Source organism: Lycorma delicatula, chromosome 6, assembly GCF_047948215.1.
Source record: "Lycorma delicatula isolate Av1 chromosome 6, ASM4794821v1, whole genome shotgun sequence".
NCBI classification, from domain to species: domain Eukaryota; kingdom Metazoa; phylum Arthropoda; class Insecta; order Hemiptera; family Fulgoridae; genus Lycorma; species Lycorma delicatula.
In genome coordinates, this window is record NC_134460.1 from 23182140 (window position 1) to 23203972 (window position 21833).

At 30.7% G+C, this 21833-nt stretch overlaps 1 protein-coding gene across 1 annotated transcript in view; it reads right to left on the minus strand.

The window, feature by feature from the left end:
- Positions 1–5675: 5675 nt before the first annotated feature.
- Positions 5676–21833, minus strand: part of MED17 (mediator complex subunit 17) — a 44942-nt gene continuing 28784 nt past the window's right edge. Inside the window, exons 7-11 of the mRNA XM_075369372.1 lie at positions 20684–20949; positions 16489–16665; positions 14219–14351; positions 7431–7579; positions 5676–7122 (exon numbers count right to left, since the gene is read on the minus strand). Of these exons, the coding sequence (XP_075225487.1) occupies positions 6912–7122; positions 7431–7579; positions 14219–14351; positions 16489–16665; positions 20684–20949 (936 nt within the window). The 3' untranslated portion in view covers positions 5676–6911. The remainder of the gene's footprint in view (positions 7123–7430; positions 7580–14218; positions 14352–16488; positions 16666–20683; positions 20950–21833) is intronic.

Here is a 21833-nt window from a genome sequence, read left to right on the forward strand (position 1 = left end):
CAGAAAACATTTGTTTTGGAGTGCTCCCATACGAAATAAACTGTCTCAGTATGGCAATGAAAGCCTCCATAATTAAATCCAAAACTAATTCTATGTGTATAGTCTTGGTTGAAAGGCTTATAAATAGACAAGTATAAGTCTTAGAAGTGGTTTTTGATCCCTGCCTATCATGATGAATTACCAATGGGCCACCACAGTCAACAGCACAAGAGAAGGTTTAGGAATGACACGCTGGCAATTGAACAAGTTGTTGGTCCTTTTAACATTAAACTGAAAACATTTTGAACAGTGGATATTATTATATCTTTTACATCCAGTATTGTGAACTAATTAAATACCTCCATATAGGAGACGTGAATGTTCGTTTTCAATTATTAATCACGTTAAGTGATAATTTTGTATCTCATTGATTACTAACCTGAAATAACTCAATTGTGAAAATGTATGAAAATACACATGAACGTATTAAGTGTAACATTTAATTCTTTATACTTAATATGCTAATTATTCTTTGTAACCATTGTAAATTCTGATCTAACTTTAAATTAAATTGAATTGGCTTATTTAAATTGGTGAATTTATTTGTATTTTATTTTATCATAAACTATTTTGTTATATGGATTTCTTAATACGTTGACAGATGATAATTTTAAAAAAACGTAAAAGTAAAATTAATAGCAGCACGATTCATTAGTTATCAAAAATTCCTTCTTAAAATAGAATTTTAAGAAATATGACATCATGCTTGAAAAATGAACAATGTTTTCAATACAAAGAGCGTTTGTGTGAGTACACATATTCAAAGAGACTTGATAATTCGGAGAAATAGTGGTGGGGTTAGACCAGTGAGACCATTGGAAAGTGTCAGTTTTCTGTTGGATTTTGACATGGTTTAGTGCAGCGAGTATGTTAAGAAAACTGATCAGAAAATTCATAAACTACAATTTGTACAGAATACAGATATGAAAATTTAATGTCAAAGGCTCCTCCATAAAAACATTTCATGGATTTATCAGTAGATTGCTTATCCGTTTTTTTTAAAAATAACATTAAAAAATATTATTATTGAAATGTAACCTAAAAATGTAACCTATTATAAAATGTTATGTTTAAAATTAAAATTAATTTTGGATTGGCCAATTCCTTAGTATAAGTATTAATAAGATATTTTGTTAAGTTCTGATGTGTAAACGTAGTTATGTAAAAGTGGTTCTACGAATTCAAGTAGACTAGTTATGGGAGTACCGAGTCAAACTGTACTGTTTATTGTCATTTTTCTTTATTTTTATAAGTGTGTGTATTATTCATCCCTGTTAGCAATATTTTTTGATTTGTTGAGTTATTGTAATTTTTGTTGTAAAACTCAAGAGAGAAGCATAAGCAACAGTCCTAGTACATTGTTTCGCAAATCCCAACAATAGTAAGTTTATTTTTTGTTCATTAAAAATTTATTCTTTAAAAATTATAAAATTTTGTTTTTTGTGTTTTATTTAACTTTGATGTTTTATCAGAAGCTTCTGATAAATCTTTTAGACAAGATTTTTTAACATTATGAATTAATCTAAGCCAATAAATAAAGGTTCGGATTAATTTAGAAAAAGGGCGAAACGTTTTCAGTAATGTCTTTAAATAATGTAGTAAATGAGAGTTGAATATCTTTAAGTTTTTCAGTATCACAATCAGGTGGTAGAATACACTCATTACCAAGAACTTATTGTTGTTAGTAAAAAGTATTGTGGGTTGATATAACTAAAGATAACCATAGATTATGTTTTTGCAACCTTTCAAGAAAACAACCTTGAGACAGAACTTCAGCAGTATTGTCAGATGAATGAATGTGATGCCATATGGCATTTAAACTGTTGTATTTCTGAAACTCTACTGGCAATAAGTACTTTCCACCTTGATGATACACCGTGAATTCAATGAAGAGTTATCACAGAATCTGTATGCAAATGAATTTTACCTATGTGAATATTAAAGGATGTAATTACTTAATTAGCTGAATGGATTAGTAGTAAACAAGTGTGTAATTACGATCATGATAATGAAATCTATTTGAATAATGATACTCTTGATTTTGAACAGAGAAGGTTGGATGAACTTTCTTCATTGAAATAAATTCTGACATATATATAACTAGCATACTCCTTTAGTGATGCATTAGCAAAGCCATATATTTGAAAAGAAGAGATAATAATATTTTTCTTAACTGCTTTATAATTAGTAATATTAACTAAACTTGTGAGTACATAGATCTCTCCAATGTGATAATAAATCATTAGGTAAAATTGTCATTTAATTTGCTACAATTGTTTACATAAGAATACTATCAGAACAACCAAACCTAAAGGATCATAAATACCAGCAATAATACATGGAACAAGCATATTTAAATTTATTCTAAGTTAACCTCTTTTTCATAAATTAAAACTACAAAAAATAATAATAAGTACTTGAGTTTTCTCTGATTATTTTATTAATTTTTCTTTAACAATTTATTTACATATCCATGGTTCATTCTATTCTACTCCTGTTAAGTCACAAACTACTTGATACCAGATATTATTATCACATCTTTTTTTATCTCTTCTTCTCAAACAGCATCAGATCTCACTCTAGACTCTGTCAAAAGATACAGATACCATTCAATCAGTCTTTATTCCACTATCTACTGTTCTTACTAATATACGGCCAGCCTAATTCTACTTCTTGGTTATTATCTCCTTTCCAATATCCTTATTTCTGTTGTTCTTTCAATCAACTTTTGTTCTACAATCCTTTCTTGTTATTCCAATCACGTTTCTAATCATAGTTCTTAGTGTAGTCCTCATTCTAGATATGGCTTTTTTGATCAGGTCCGAGATCTCAACTCCATACAGCATTAGAGGAAGTACAGTAGTATCATTCCATAATTTCCTGTTTGATCCCAATTATTTTTTGCTTTAAAAATGTATTTTAAACTACTGAAGGATAACCAGCCCAAACTTATTATTTCAACAATTTTGTTGGCTCTCACAATATGGGCAATTTTTATCATTGGTTTCAAAAGAAGGTAGAATCAAAGAATCCAATGAGTTTTCTCAGACAAGTAAAAGGGAACACAAGAAGGGACTGTGTGAGCATTGTTTAATAAAAGGGCTTATTACAAGTGTCCACAATGAAAATGCTAAAGAGGCAAATGTATGGACATGATGCACTTCATACAGGTAAGGAGAAATTACCATAAAGAACAAAAGTGGAAAAAAGAAGTATATTGAAAGCTTGACAAAGTGTAAAAGAGGGACTCAAAACATAGGAAAACTACCTCTTGGATCAGGAATAATTTAAGGTCTGAATGGAAGTTCTGACAGTAGAAGGAACTTAAGGGAGAAGATAATGATGATGTTACAAAGTAATTTTGTTTAAATTATATTTTAGTAGAACTGAGGTAAATTCAGGAACCAGCTTGTTCAGTAAAAGATGACAACAGAATATACAAAAGAGCAAGAGTAACCCAGGTTACTAAAATCCTAGATTTTTGTTGAGCTTAATTAGAACAAAAAATAACACAACCATCATACAACCTGTTTTGCCATCATAAACTAAACTGGATTTAACCAAATCTGATGATAAAACAAATTTTCTTTAAAAATAGTATTATACAGCAGGTATAACAATCAGCTCAATTGAGGAAAACACTGCAAGGAGAATAATAAATAACTGGAAACAATGGATGCATCATAACAAGTTATTAAAAGAAAGAGGCTTGAACTGAAAGTATGAAGAATAGAAGTGAGAACAGAAATAGAAGAAGAAGAAAGATTACAAGATAAACCGAGATTCAGAGATTGAGACAAATGGATGAATAGAAAATTTGAGAATTGTAAAGAATTTTGGGACTGCATAATAAAGTATACCAATGACAACCGGATTTAGATTTGAGACCATGAGCTGAGTCAGTTTAAAATGCCCCTTAACTATTACATTATGATATTTCTAAAAACAAAGACAGATTCGGCAGGCAAATATGCAAAACAAAATTGCAGAATGCAAAGATGATGTTTTGAAAACAATTACAGATAATCACACATTTTTCCAGTAATTCTATTAACATAAATAATTTAGTAATGGAAAAATGTGATTAATTATTTGTGACTAAAAATTTGTGTAATGGAAAATTGTGTTTTCTTATTACCATTAGTAATGTAAGCAAAATAGATTTTTAAATTTCAAAGTAGACATTTCACAGTTTTACTACTTGGGAGTAATTAATACTTTTACACTAAAAAAATTTGAAAACTTGAAATTTTACTAGTTTTAATATTTAAGAATTAAATATAACTTATTAAGTAAATGACAAAAAAAAAGTTTTTTCGGAGAAATATGAGGTCTGTTTAAAAAAATAATCAAACTTTTTTAATTACACGCCAACAGAGATATTTAGTGACGTGCAGTTGGTAGCAAATGTGTAATATTGTTGATATCTCATTTAGTTTTCGTGTTATTGTTATTTGAGTGCAACATGTTTAAGTGTTAGTAGCAATTTTTGTAAAGTGCGGTTTTTTTTATGATTGAACTTTTGTCTAAATGTCATAGCCATAAACTCAGCTTTCGTCTCCTGCTACGATCCTTTGCATGAATGTTTCATCGTCATCATCTTGTTCAAGGAGTTACCGGCAATTGTCCACTCAATGTTCTTTCTGCTGTTCAGTCATCAAATGAGGAACAAACTTTGCTGCAACTCAATGCATGTCTTATTTTTCAGTCAAAATGTCATGGCATGATCAAATCGAGATGCTAACCCTTTTTGCAAGTTCTAACAGTCAATTGGTAATTTGCACACACTCGATCATTGATTTTCTGAACTTGTGTGTCATCAGATGAAATCAAAGGCCTTCTTGGTCGTGGGTCATCTTCAATTAACTGATGACCACTTTAAAATCACGAAAACCATTCACATTATTGGGTACGACCCAGAACATCTCCGTAAGCTTGTTTCAAAAGTTTCTGTGAAAGTTTTTCCCAGTTCACGCAAAATTTTACATTGTATAATTGCTCCTGAAAAACACACATTATAAAAATCGTTACTAACATTTAAACACGTTGCACTCAAACAATAATAACACGAAAACTAAATGAGATATCAACAATCCAAGAACATGTGGTTACAGAGGAGGTTATGCTGAATGATTTCAATGAGGATTAAAATAAATTCATATGGGAAATTTTTTATATTAATCTGACAATTCTTGCATTAATCATAAATAGAAAAGTAGAAATATGTAGCATTATGTTATCCAGATTCCTTACATCCCATATGATAATGAACTTTTAATTCATAAAGGTTTATTTTTAATGACTATTGTAATAGGCTTTAAGAAACTGGAAATTTTTGTTACTATATACAACTTTTATTTCTGATAAACATACCATACACACTTTTAAATTATTTTTCTTCTCTCTCTCTCAAAAAAAAAATATATATATATATATTTATTTATTTATTTATTTCTGTTAAACCTTACAATCAAACAGTTGTAGATAATCTGACATACCAAACCACTCCTAAAATGAAGTTACCATCTTCATAGAACAAGTATAGAAATAATTTTACTCATGTATTTTTCCATGTTTTAGGAATGTCACATCAGTAAACAGTGGGTGAGGGAATGAAGAAAAATAAAAACCAAAAATTAAAAACAAGAATATTTTTTCTAAGTTTAATGTACAAATTAAAACAGGCAATATGTTACTGTTTATGATAAATTAATATGAAAACTACTACACATACAAAAGAGGCAAGATACTTACTAATAAGTAGTACATTTACAGCATTACTTTAAGGATGAAATTACAAAAAATACAGCTATAAATAACACCAATAAGTACTCTGTTAATTATAACAAAAATCAACTACTTTAATACACAGTGAAGTGAATTTACCCATTAATACATGAGGCTTTAATCCAGAAAGGCCAGATTCAACTCCTGATCACAGTTGTTTTCACAATTTACAAGATACTACAACATAATTCTATATACAAGTTACAACTTATACATTGAATCATGGTCTTTTTTTTAAAAATAATTTTAACAGTTCTGCCAATAAGACAAAAATATAATATTTCTAGTAATTAGCAGATCAATTAATATAAATATCTGATATGTTTATTTACCTGATGCTATTGTTGGTTTCTGATAATTCAGTTTTATATATATATATGGTGTCAAGAAATTCTTTTTATACATGATTAATTCAGCACAAAAGCTTTAAGATTATGAAGGGGAATATTGAATAAGAATTGTATAGTATATGAAAAATGCCTAGTCTAATCAAGTTTTGAACACACTAGGTTCTGGATGAAAGGCTGAGATGTTAGCACTATCTGATTCATGGATTGATTCTTTCATTTAATACTTATACTGAAAACTATTGCCGCTTTTGAAATTATTATAATCTCAAAATCTCAATGTTTTCTGGTTGCCAGGAAAATCATTAAAATAAGTATAAAATGAGAACTACTACACTTATTTTGATCAATTTTTAAATAAAACATTTAGGTTGCTTTATACAGAAATCAAACTTATATTACTTATTTTGAGATTTTTTAATGTTTACTTTATACTATTACTTTCAGTTTATATACAATGTGAATAAACTTTTCATAACATTTCTACATCCGAAAATTCATTGTTACAATCAATTATCTGTCTGAACACATTCACTCTAAAATATATAATGTAAAAAAAAATGTAAATTAGTTTCACATCTAAACAAATGTATTATGAATGACTGAATGCTGAAAGCATGGAGCGAATTCTGAAATCACTGTATATGGTAAGTATATTGCCTTTTCTGTTTCTTTTAGTAGTTTTGATTTATATATTATATAAAATAAACATACATAACCAAATTAATATAATTAACACTATGAACTTGTTAAGCTAGCCATCAATAATTCCATTTTATTAATAAAGTTCTTTCCTTCCATTTTATCCCAACGAACTTCTTTGAATGCACCACCCAGATTTTCCCATTTCCTTTCTTTCACTAACTGCCCACTGAAAAAATCTTTACGAGGAGAATGAGCAATAGCAACCTGGGCACCGCCTTGAGGCTCACAACGTACTGCTATCATGCTATAACAAATAGAATGTAACAGATATTTTGGAGATTATAAAAATTATCATCAAATCAGGTGACTAATGATAAAGAATAAAAATGCAATATCTATAATGTTTACACCACATATTCACTAGCTGTAACACTTAAAAATTAGTAAAAAAATGAACTAAAAACAAAATTTTTAAAACATTTATTGTGCAACAGCCTGTAACAGTCAATGGACCCTTTTTATTTTTACAAATAAAACTTTTGATCTACATACTATGAAAAAATTATTTGAGTCAAAGTGAAATAAAAATAGTTTATATAAAATCATACATACCGATCACCTATAGGGGATGCTAAAATGCAACTACTTGCATTACCCAATATTTCAACAGCTCCAAGTCCAAGATGGGAACTGTTAGCTAAAAACTGCCAACCCATGCACTTAGCGAGTGCTTGAACTGCGTTGATTTGGTGCTGATAAATCTAAAACAAATGAATAAAAAAACAAACTGCATTGATTTCCTATTCAAACCTTAAAACCAGATAATGGTGTCTTAGCAAATTAAAAAATACTCACGTACGTTTCAATTTTATTACAGATGAATTAAAACAGCATTAGAGTAACTGATGCGTGAATACATTAACAGTAGAAACCAAATATTATAATAATTCTATTATAAATAACCAAGATTGTAACTGAAAATACTGCTTTATGATTATCTAGGCCCACAATCAAAATTATACTACATACAGTTTCATTCAATAGTATTATACGAAAGTTAATAAACATTATCCAGTGATTTTTAATACACCGGTTAATACAGTAGTTTTGGTAAAATACCAGTTCTATTAAAAACTGAACTTAATAATATCAGGCATGATAATAAGATGAATGTAAGTATTTAATTATCAAGTACTGTAGCACCCCACTGTATTTTGGTATCAGGAAAGGAATCAAGTCCCACCTGAGCATAGGAAAAAGGGAGAAGTGGGTGCGAATACATGCAGTAAAAAATACAAATAAAAGCAAGAAAAAATGTACGATTTTAATAAAGATATTAATAATTGATAAAAGCTGATTTCTGAATTAACAATTATGAAACCATCGTCACCAATAGACAAATATAATAGAAAATCAATTTATTTTAACTTGTTTTAGACTTGGCTGCCCGCTCTCATGGTTAGAAGCAAAGGCATTTCCCGAAGCTGTGTGATGCTTTAATGTGTATCCGGCTCGTTTAAGCCATCAAGATTTATTTGACAATTGGAAACTTAACACCTAAATCATAAAAGCAAACCCTTGGAAGTTTTCAAAAGAAAATTACATACTTTGAGAAATCAACAAGTTTCTACTAGTACGTCAAGCTATACTGATAAAAATAAACTTGAAGCATCTTACGTCATAGCATTATGAGTAGCTAACATATCCAAACTCCAAACATTCACAGAAAACCTCATACTGTCTGCTGCAATTGATATGGTCAGTGTTTTAATAGGCATGGAAGAAAAAAATTCCGCTTTCTAACAAAACAATATCAAGGCGAATCGATGATATCACCATCACATAATTCAGCAAGTGAATTCAAGTGAATTTTTTATGATTCAATTTGATGAATCAACAGATGTAGCAAACATTTCTCAGTTCCTATGATTTGTGAGATATGAATGCTGTATAATTGTATAATTACATAATTGTTGTTTTGCAACCAATACCTTGTCATGCAAATCAACAATGTCTTTTTCATGTTTTTTATGAAGCTACTAAAAATTATAAAATAGATTGGTCAAAATGTATTGCAGAATACTGATGGTGCAAAGGCAATAACAGTGAATTTCTGAATAAAAGAATAAAAGATGGTATCATGCCAAGGATGGAATCGACACATAGCTTCCTTCACAAATATGCTTCTTGCCACAAAAAATATTCTGAAAAAATCTCAAAGAAGTTCTTTATAAAGTTGTAAAAATGGTTAATTTGATTAAAAGTTGCCTATGATAAACTATGCGATGAAAAGGGTGAAAAGAAAAAATCCCTTCTTTTCAGCAGTAGTCAGTTGGTTATTGCGGGCAAAATATTAACCTAAATATTGGAAATGCAAGTTGAATTAAATATTTTTCCAGGATAAACAAACGGCGCTTTCAGTGTTTTTACAGAATGAGTATATGTTGCTGTTGGCTAACCAAGCTGATGTATTTTCACAAACGACTTCAATGGGAATTTACAAGAACAAGTTAAACAGTTTATTAATGACAAAATTCATGCTTTCATTAAGAAGCTGCATATCTCGATTATTTTCCACACACTTCCGATTATATTGAAAAATTTAAATGAAGAAGACACTATTATTCACCACAGTTTGGATAGCATGAAGATGTATTTGTGGGAGCTAAAAATAAGTTGGCATTAGTCCCTGAAGATAAAAATGACTTCTTGAAGAGATGGGAACTGAAACCATTTAGTGAAAATGTTGTTGCAGCTGCTAAGTTACCAGTTGAAATTAACAACAAACTCACTGAAATGTCTGCTGATAAAACGTTACAACTACAATTCACATCTGAAGATTTAGATACATTTTGGCTTGCTCGTCCAACTGAATAAGGAAATTTAGTCAGAGAAGCAGTGAGAATTGGTGAAAATATAGCCTTTCACCATATCTTACTTCTATAAAAAGAGTTTTTCATCTATGGTTGTGTAAAAACTAAATATACAAATCATCTTTTACCACTTGACTTAAATTTGCTTTTGTGTGTTGCTAATATAGATCCACATGTGGAAAAACTTCATTAATTATTTTTTTTTACATATGTACTTACAACTGTTAAATAAAACGTTTACAATAAATAATTTTTTTTCTCATAAAATGATTCCATTATTGTTTTCGTGTAAAGTTGTAGGTTAACTATATAACCCCACTATCATATCACTAAATATAGTAACACCCTACATATGGGCTATATGTGCTTCTAATCCCAATCTATATATATAAAAGGTCTGTAAATAAAATAATAAGACTGGTTCAAAAAAACTTTTTATTTACAATCCAATTATACATGGACTTCTAACACCTTCGAGACAGAGTGGGGGAACTGTTCCCTTGGGAAGCCAAACTTCTCATGGGAGTGGTTCTCTCACTCTTGGTTTTCCAAGATTTTCCCACTCTTTATAACAATGTTGGAACTCGGAGACCGCAATATCCTTCAAATGGTCGGTGTCTTTTTTTTAATGTTTTCTACTGTTCCAAAATGGTGTCCTTTGAGGTTTTTTTTAAAGTGGGAAACAGTCGCAAGGACTCAAGTCAGGTGAATAAGATGGTTGAAGAACTACAGGTGTGTTTTTCTTTGCCAAAAACTCTTTAACTGAGAGTGCAATGTGACAAGGTGCATGTCATGATGCAGCATCCAGTTTTATCTTTTATGGCTGGTCTCACATGGGCAACTCTTTTCCACAGTCTTTCAAGAATTTCTCAGTAAATTATATTGATTTACAGTCTGTCCTGTAGGCACAAACTCCTTATAGACAATGCCATTACTATCGAAGAACAAATTAGCATGATTTTGATCTTTAATTTGCTCATTTTTGCTTTTTTGGGACGTGGTGAGTTTGAAGTGTACCACTCATTGCTCTGGAATCTTGTTTCTGGTTCGTACTCAGATATCCAAGATTCATCACCAGTAATAACATTTTTTTAGAAAATCAGGATCAGTTTCAATTCACCCTAGAAAGTTGCAGCATACTTCCACCCTGTTGTTTTTCTGTTCAACAGTGAGGTTTTTTGGGAGCAATTTTACACAAACTTTTTTCATGTCCAATTTGTTTGTCAAAATTTGATGGACTGTGGTATGGTTCAAATTCAACTGTTCTGCAATCATTCTGACAGTTAACACTGATAGATAAAAAGTTTTTTAAATGTCTCTGTAAGTGTGATACCATTTCTTGAATTGCTTTTCTGTGTACATTACATATCTGTAAATACAATATTTCTATCACCCTTAGTTTTAAATAAATATACAAAAAAAAGGGAAAATATAGTTAAAATCTGTAAAATTTATAATTTTGCATGGCCATACCTGTGTTAGAATGATTTCACTGAGATTTTCTTTTATAAGTACCCTCAGGCACATCCCAAATTAATTTCAAATAATAATCAGCCAGCATGTTACTATTCCATCTCCCTTTATAGCTGGTTTCCAACAATGAAATGTCTTGGTGAAAACGTTCACTATGTTTGTCACTTACGTCTCCAAAGTTGTCCGAGAAAAAATCCAGATGCGAATGGAGGAAATGTATTTTCAAAGGCACATTACATCCTATAGCTTTGTATGAAGTAAGAAGTTGTCAGAGTTTTGTTTGCCCGGCAAACTTTTGCAAACGTCTTTAAATGAAGCCCAAGCTGCACTTTCTACATTATTTAAGACAGTTAAATACATCATCCTTAACCAACTCTCTTATTTGAGGACCAACAAATATTACTTTTCTAATTTTTCCTTCACTTACAATTAGAAATTTCTGCCTGATGTACAAAAATCCAGGACTATCCTTTTTTTTCATTGCTTTGACAAAATTTTCCATTAGTCCTAGCTTGATATGGAGAGGGGGTAAAAATATTTTTTTGGGCTCATGTATATATTTTTCCCATTTGGAGTTAAGTTGTCTCATTTCTGCCACTCTTTGGTAACATAATGTTTATCCCTAACTCGGCTGCCCCATTTGCAAAGAAAACACACGTACTTAGTATAGCCTAACTGCATGCCTAACAAAATAGTTATAACTTTCAAATCACCACATATGTTCTGGCTAGTAGGACATCAAGATATCAGGACAAGGCCAACAACGAAGGCAAAAGCTGAGTTAATAAATCACTGATGTAAATGTCTCCCGAGGCATTTACATTTGTGGCATCCCAACGAGGCCAAGCTTATTACTACGAGATAGACTTATTACTATGAGGCTTACTACTACCAGGGTGATAGACTACTCCCATTAAAGCAGCCCAACTGGGCAACGAACGGGGGGGCGGCGACTGGAGCATCACCACTAGGCAGATGTCTTCCCCTACGGGGTTGGGATATGTTCCAGCTACGTTTTTATAATTTATTTTTTCAAGAACATCTTTTATTACATCATATGTGTCTTTCAAATTAATACCATAAGTGATTGGTATCGAAGGATATTTGTTACCGTTGTGTAGCAGAACCACTTTTAAACTATACTTGGACTCCTATGAATAGGCGCCATTCCTCAGGTTTATGAATTTGTCCTAAGTGCACAAAAGTTCATCAATATTTGTGCAATAAACCAAATTATTTTCATCAATAAAGTACTGAGAAAGTTCTTTTTGTCGGCTTTGAAAGCCTGAAATTTTGGTATTTTTTTAAAGTAAATTCCAACCTTGCAGTCTTGATCCTAACAGTTCTCCTTGATTTTCTGATAAATTTAAATCCCTAACCAAGTCATTTAATTCACCTTGTGATGTAAGATGTGGCTTATTGGAAGATAATTCAAAATCAAAATCATTGTTGTCTTCTTCAGTACTGCCTGATTCTTCATCACTGCTTTCAAATCATATTCACAGGTGGCTCAGAAACTGTAATAATTTCACTGTGATGTACAGGCCTGATTTCAGACTGCAATGAAGGTTATTTTAGAGTATGTTTATATCTTTTAGAATTCCAGAAACACTTGTTAAACAAAAGTAAAAATCTGTAGCATGATCCTTTGGTTCACGCCAAACCACAGGTACACCAAATGGCAGAACCTTCCATGTACCTTTCAGCCATCCTCTTAAATACGCAGAACAATTAGTGCATACTATATGAGGAGCCCACATCTTATCCTGATCACCAATTTTACACTGAAAGTACAAATGATATGCTTTTTTAATTAAACGTGTAATGTTTTTTCTGTCTGACTTTACAGTAAACTCACCACATACATAACAAAAGATATTCACATCATTTACACAATTTCGAGGCATTATGACAGTTAACGTTCAGTCTTAAGTTTTTAAGACTGAACAAAATTAATTCATTCCTAAATCCAGTGCTTAATACAAACAACACAGCCGTGTTTTCAGCTACATGTTTTGACCTGCACAGACATGATTTTTCTTGTCCATGAAGACTCACGCATCAATATTAGATATGTCATACTATGTGACTATATGATTTAACTCTTTCTCTAGTATTGTTTATTTATAGCTTACAAATTATGTTAACAAAGTTAAACAATAAAAAATGAGCTAACAAAATACAATATAGGAGCTTAAAATGCTAACTATATGTTGAAAAATGAAAAAATTCTTTAATTAAAATTAAAACATTTTTCTAAAATTATGGGTGATAGATTCTAAGTTCATACTCATTTTCAGCATCAAAAAACAGATTAAAATCATGTATCGCATTAGGAAAAAAAAATTATGTTTATCAGTGTAATCGCCAATCGTACCGTATCAAGTCTCTGATTTGCTCAACATTGTTGTAACTTTTTGACATTAACGGTCTTCCAGAGCATGGATTGTCTACATCTGAAAATGCTTTAAACACCTAAAACTTGAGCTCGTGACAGAGCATGATCTGCATATACCCTTTTCAATTTTGAAAAGGTTTCAGTAGTATTTCACCAAGTTTAACACAAAATTTGATTGCACAACGTTGCTCATAATTAATAACACTCATTTTTGTAATGCACAACAAAAACTCATTTCATGGAAAGTTTGTTTACATCTCACATGGCAACAATAGACTAAAAATATTAATACCTAATATAAATCAGCTGTTCATATAACCATATGTTTACTAATAACTTTACAGTTTTGTTACTTTGGCTGTCAAAAAAATCTAGTATCATTACTTTATTCGTATATTTCATCTCATTACTTTATTTGTATGTGTGTACACACACACACACATACACACACCCAATCCTAATCTTGTATCCCCATTTAAAAAGATCAAAACAATTTGGCAAATACATTGCACATCCATTCAAATAAAACAGAAGTTGTTTTTTCATATATAATAGAAACATCTCAACAGGAGATTTGACATCACAACTACTTGTCTAGAAAACATACGTAAGAGTTAAATTATATTAATTATGTAATATAAATAATATAATTTTACCTGACAGAATATAAGATCTCTCAACTCTTGTGGTTCATACGACATGTGCATAACCCTGCCATCACGACAAACACACTTTAATGATTTCTCACCAACATGAACAATCAATGAAGTTCTGCAAACTGCATCATATCTATAAAAATAATAAGATGTAAGCACCAAAAAAATGAATAATTTTAATGAATATTATAATTTAATCAAACAATACCATAAGTCTAATAAAGATAAATCAATGGTTTCTATCACTCTGCATCATGAACAAGCATAATTTTAAAAATGTTAAAAAATACTAATGGAAAATTACAATAAGATTAAAAAATCACATGTTAAAGTATTTACAGAAAATACAGAAAATTGGTCTAAAATAGAAAGTAGGATTTCAAGAAAAACTATTACTAATAATTTCAATGTTTTACAAATGGCAATTTCAATATTTCATGATACAGATGTCACTGACAGTGACAGATGATGAAAATTTACTACGTTAACACTGCAGTAAGGAGAATGCTGAAATTTATCCGTAATGAATGCAGGCTTTCCATGAACTACCTAATGCAGATTATGCTAAAAGGGTTCACTTCTATTAATTGTTCAAGAACTTCATTAGAGGCAAGATTGTCATTTTAGATCATGTATTTTTCACAGATAAAGCGAGGTTTCACCTTGGTAGGTATGTTGTTAATAGTAAGAATTACCGGACCTGAAGTACTGAAAACCCACATGTTTTCTTTGAATCTACCCTACACCTACAAAAAATAACATATGGTGTGGGGTTTCAGTTTGAAGGTGACAAATAATAGGACCAGTATTAATGTACCAGGCGATCTACTTCTGTAGTTAGTTAGTTCTTAGATGGCGTCACTGAAACACTGAATTAAAATAAGAAAATAAATACAAAAAAGAATGAATAAATGGACCAATTTAAGAATAAATTAACCTTGCTCATGCTATAATTATAAATATAATCTAACCAAACTTAACCTATGCTTGCAACCTGGACTAGCAAGCAAAGTAAGCGTAGATTAGGTTCAGTTATTTTATATTTATAATTTCGATATTAATTAAATATCATTTATTCATTCTTTTTTGTATTTATTTTCTTATTTCAATGTAGCTATTCAGTGGCACCATCTAATAAGAACTAACTAATTACAGAGGTAGATTGCCTACTATATTAATACCATAGGACCTTTGTTTTCTAAAAAAAACTGTGGATGCTGCCATCTACCAAGAAATTGTCGAACAGTCCATCCCTACTACAGATGTAGGTGATTGCTGGTTGCAACAGGACAGCGCCACTTGCCATACAGCTTGCTTTACTTTGGAGATGCTACAAGACTCTTTCAGTGAAAGAAACATTTCTGAAGGATTACAGCCACCAAGATCCCTTGATTTGACTAGATGACTTCTTTCTGTGTGGTTACTTAAAAGAATATGTCTGTAAGAGCAATCCACACACTGCAGGAATTGAAGACAAACATTACCAACGCCATCCAGGAAATAGACAGGGTGAAGCTAATAAGAGTAGCCAAGAACATGGTCAAATGTGTTGACAAGTGCATAGAAGTAAATAGACATCACTTTCAACATCTTCTGTAAATTATTGTAAAATGTTTGCCAATAAAATACTATTTATTGACTAAACTAAGTGATGGGACCTCTTTTAAGTTGATTGCTCTTAACACAATACATAATGAAATTCAGTTATAACTATAGTAAATAAGTTTATATCAACTTAAAAGTATGACTTATCTTTAACTTTATTATAAGATGGGAGTAATCATTTCCCTTCTGTAACTTATGAAGTAATTAAACATTCCCTTAAAAGATAACATACCTTGCTGAACATGGATATTGTATATTAGCTGATTATGGCTGCTCCATAAATGATGTATTCAGCTTGCAAAAAAAAAGAAATGCATATCCAAGACATGTGTAATACTTTGCTGGCCAACAGACATAAAGTGTGTTACTTCTTCAAACCAACACATAACTGAAGCTATTAATATATGCCAGCTGAGGTCGGGATATATCATATTTTAACAATTGGCAATTGATCTATCATTATTATCAGCTCCCATGAGGACCCAAAAGAAGATTTCAATGTTTATATTATTAAAGATATAAAATATGAAAGTTTATAACATGTAAGCAAGAAATAATTAAATTCGCTTCATTACATTCTTCAACAATATAATAAATATTCAAAGTTACACATCAAAAAGAAGTAAAAGCTTAACATATATACATAAAAAGATTAATCTACTTACCCATGAGTAACTATGTTGATTTTAACACAAGACTGTGTTGGTGAATTTAATGCATTCCAATGGGATACAATCAGTGGATCTTTTACTTCTTTAGCAATTGTATCTAACACATATTCAGCACGTAGTCTCATAAAAAAATGTTGAGCTTGTTGTATGATTTGTTCTAACAGCGTTTGGCTATAAAAAAACACAAAGATAAAGTATTTATATGGAACAGCATAGTTCACTGATGTAATATTTTTAAAATAACATAAAATAGATAATAAACTGAACTGATAAAAAAATAGGAACCCCATTATTAAGAAAAACACTGCCTCAATTTAAGAAAAATAAAATAGTTTACAACTTGACTTAAGAATATCCTGAAAACATTATTTGCTTGCATTTGTGACATATTGTCATAACAGATATGTTTTTAAGAACAGGTAAGTTTATCAGAGAGAGAGAGAGAGAGAGAGAGAGAGAGAGTGTGTGTGTGAGAGAGAAAGAGACCACTTATTATCATACTCCAATGAACACATAAATTTTCTTGATATGACTTTGATAGTAACCAATTGTTTACTGACCCTGTTCAACACAAGGTCAGTGAAAAATGTGAGGTTAAAGTATAATTAAAGGAGGAAAACAAAATTTTAAGATTTACTGATGATACTGTCCTTACAGCAGAACCCTCCTCTAAAAAAATCCCTAAAAATTATTTATAGCACTACTCATAACAAAGGAAAAATTCAGTTTACCAAAGAATGATAATCATAAATCTGATAAATTATAAAAGGAAGGGAAATAATGATAAGATGGGATAAACATTAACATATAATAACATAATAAGCGAAATGTTGTGGTTTTGTTATTTAGCATGTAAAATTTCTAAGGAGACAAAAAGTAAAAATAACATTAAAAACAGAATGCACAAACCAGAAGAGCTTCCATGTTTAAATGAAATCAACAGGATATTAACATGATGAAGGAATTATTAGGAATTCTTCAAATTTATTTATATATCATGAAGGAGGAGACAACAATCAAATATGAGCAACAAAAAACACCAGAAATTTTAAGAATAATAAGAAGTCAGGCTTTTGAAAAGTAATATAACAAAATTAAATTCTTTTATAACGATAAGTTTGTTGGTATAATATAAATATAAATTTTATTGAATAATAAAGAAATTAGAGGGAAAGCTGAAGTAAAAAGTTTAGTGATTTACATTAAGACACTTACGACAATACTGTTATAAGATGGTCATTTTGAACAAAGGTAGGTTCAAGAAGTTCCCAACCCACCAGGTTGGTCTAGCGGTGAACGCATCTTCTCAAATCAGCTGATTTGGAATTCGAGAGTTCCAGCGTTCAAGTCCTAGTAAAGTCAGTTATTTTTATACGGATTTGAATACTAGTTGGTGGATACTGGTGTTCTTTGGTGGTTGGGTTTCAATTAACCACACATCTCAGGAATGGTTGAACTGAAACTGTACAAGATTACACTTTATTTACACTCATACATATCATCCTCATTCATCATCCTCTGAACGGTAATATCCTGGAGGCTAAAGAGAAAAAAAAGAAAGAAGGTTCAAGAAGTTCCCAATTGCCTCATGCAATTTAAAATAGCAATCGTAATAAGAAAATTTTTGGTTTTAATGTTGGCAGCATTCATGATATCACATACAGGCACATCACAATTTCTTGTTCCACAGCAACAATCTGAAGCTGTTTTTCGTAATATGAATGTAGAAAAATGTCAACAATTGAACAATGCATAAATATCAGAATTTGTATTTTGCTTAAAAAAATCACAGTCATGAGATGTTAATGCTACTTAAAGAAGCATGAAATGAATCGACAATGAAGAAAACAGCAGTTTATAACTGGCCAAAGTGTTTTAGTGATGGTCATATTAGTGTTGAAAATAAGATTCATAATGGATGCCTATCTACCTCAACAAATGAAGAAAATATTGAGCATGTTGAAAATGTTGTTTAAAGTGATGGAAGAAAAACTCACAGAAATAGCATCCATGATTGGGATATCAGTCAGAAGTTGCCACAATATTCTCCATGATGATCTAAACATATACTGCATTGGTCAACACACATTGTTCCATAAATGTTGTCTATAGATCAGAAAGAAACTCACATTACCATTGGTAGGAGAGTTCATTACTGACTGATCAGAATTTTATGAGTATAGACTGATCAGAATTTTATGAGTATACATTTTCTATACATTTTCTATCAGATAATTTTTACTTTTTTCTTCCTTGAAAAATGTTCTTAAGGGGAAAAGTTACAGAATACTGATTAAATGTGAAAAATGCAACAAAGCAGCTGAAGATGACATCTCAAAATTGATTCCAGGAATATTTCCAAAAACTTTATACATGTTGCAAAAACGTGTAGTTTGTGAAGGAAACTACTTTAGAGGACATGTAATCAAAAATTTTTTGGTATGCAGCGTTTGAAAAATACACCCAGGAACATTTTGAACCTATCTTGTACAAGATATAAAGGAAAAATTGTAAAAGAAAAAGATAAGATGATTTGCAAGAGATAATTTAGGGTGTTTGTAGTATTATATAGAGCTACATAAAAGTGAGAATAAAGATTTAGCAGAGAACAGAATCAAAATATCAGCCGGGTTAGAGTAACATAAAGAGGAAGTAGGATACTGCACTATGCAGAAGCTGATGATTGTGAATACCCTTTATAAAAACCATAAAGAAGAAAATAAAAATGAGTGAGTCCAGTAGGTGTGGGAAGAGATCAGATAGATTATATAATGGTTAGGCAGAGATTTTAAAACTGAATTATGGATTGTAAAACATTTCTTGAATAAGCAGAACTCACTCTGACTGGCTTTACAAATTATAATGTAGAACTTATGAGAGTGGAAAAATAGCTAGATTTAAAAAAATGATGTTATCACATCAAAGAAAGCAGGAGTAGATATGTGTGAGAATTTTACTACTATCAGCCTAATATTATTTGCATCCAAAATACTGAATAGGATAATCTACTGACAAACAAAATATAAAATGAAGCTATATTAAACTTAGAATATATTTAGGTTTCAGAAGAACCATGTGTAAAAAGAAGACTATTCTAGCCATCTAATTAATCTAAGAAGATAAAATTATAAAGAATGAAGCCACTTATATGGAATTATTAGATCTGAAGAGGACATTTGAAAATATACAATAAAACAAAATTTCTAATATTAAAACAAAAATTGAAATGAAATAATGGGCAACAAGAATTGTATATAATATGCATATAAATCGGACAACAGTAGCAAGAATAGGAAATGAAGAAAGTGACTGAAGGAAAAATATGAGGATGGAGTAAGTATCCAAGCAGAAAAATAAAACTGTTACATTCAATGATGACGTTGTTCTTATGGCAGAATCTACACTACGTTAGAATTAATTTTGAATGGCGTGGATTCACTGCTAGGAGAAACATTCTCTGACAATAAGAAGGATAATGAGAAATAAAATATTAAGATAGGTAAAAAAATCTGTCAAAATTTTGCTACTTAGGGAGTACAATTATAAAAAACAAGTAAACTAGATCAAAGACAATCTGGCATAAGTAAGGAGAGGTTTTTTATGCAGAGAAGTCTGAACATCTAATATATTTAAGAATTAAAAATATTTTCTTGAAAATATTTATATGGAGTGTATCACATTATGGTAACAATAAATAGACAATACAAAAAGCAGAAAGGAAAAACACACCCTTTGAAATGTGGTATTAGAGAAGGATGTTGAAAATTAGAAGGGTTGATACATTAAAAAAAGAAGAAATGTTAAATATGAGGCAAGAGAAGTTTTGAGAATGAACTTGCAAAGAGATAAACTAGGTTGTTGGATCATATATGTCATCTAGGTTTAGTTAATTTGGTGTCAATGGGATAAACAGAGGATAAAAACTGTATAGGTAGACAAAAACATGTAGTAGACAACAGAAAGAAATGGAGAATAGTATCAAACCAGCCAAATGACAGATGATTCAGGGGAAGAACACAGAAATGAAGATAGAACTGCATCAAAGCAAGCAAATTACAACAAAAATCTACCAAGTAAATTTTTTTTTCAGGTTTCACTTAATAATCAGTTAAATAAAGCAATAATGCTGTCTGATATAATTAATAAATAAGTACCCATGACTAAATTTCATAATCTACAACTGAATTACCTTTTAGTCATTTCAAGAAGTTGATATCTATCAGCTGCAGTTGGTCCAGCAAGACATCTACGTTTACTAGGTCCAAGTGGGCCAGAAGAAGGATGTGGAAAAGGATGATGTGTATTTTTATGATGCACTTCTCTTAATAACTGATGTAAAGAATGTTCCAAAACATGATCATGTTCAGATTTTTGAGGTGGAGTTGCTGAGTTACCTTTTTTATCAGTTCCAGTACTATGGTATAAACCTATTATGAGCTGAATACCAGGAAGTACCTGCAAAAAAAATTATAAACAACCACTGAAACAGTATTTATAAAAAGTATTCACCATTAATACAGGTTATGTACTGGTAAACCAAATCCTATTTCGGTAGATTAGTCCAACACAATTCATACATGCACTCTATTTTCCACTGTCTTATGAGTAAAGAAGCTTGTCACTTGCAAAGTAAAGAAGCCACTTCAGAATGGCCCCATCAGCTCCACTGATGCTAGCATACTAACTGCCAACTCTGTAGTTAATATCTCAACAAAATTACTCTAGTACAAGAGTGTGGATACAGACCTTCATTTACTCCTTTCTGGTCTCACTTTCCTTCATCTTCCCTTATAAGTGCTACCCGATTCTTGTACACACTGCAAATAACATTCAACATTATCAATGATTTTCCCACATCAACAAATGCCATGTAAGTGGCTTTATTCTTCTTACCTGTCTTCTATAGTCAAAGGATCAGAATGGCCCTTAGACTATTTATAGAAGGTGTGTTTGGCTAAAGAACATGGATGATGTGTGTTTGGTCTTCACCCAAACCACCTTCTATTTGCCTGAAAACTATCCTTGTAAGCATTTTTGAAGCATGAGATCTTAAATGTAACACTATCAGTTAAACATGTAGTATCAGTTCTCACATTTATATGATTTCTTTCTTTGGTACGACAACCGTCAATTTTTTTTTTAACTAGAGGCTTCTTCAATCTCATAAAAACATAACATAATAATGTATAAAGCTTACTCATTCCTACTTCTTCTATTCCTACTATTTGTTTATATGAAATGATATACTTTTGTTTATATGAAATGAAGTCTTTTAGAGTTTTATCAAATTCAGATCATACTGTAAAATCTTCTCTGAAATTACATCAATTTTTTTTCCC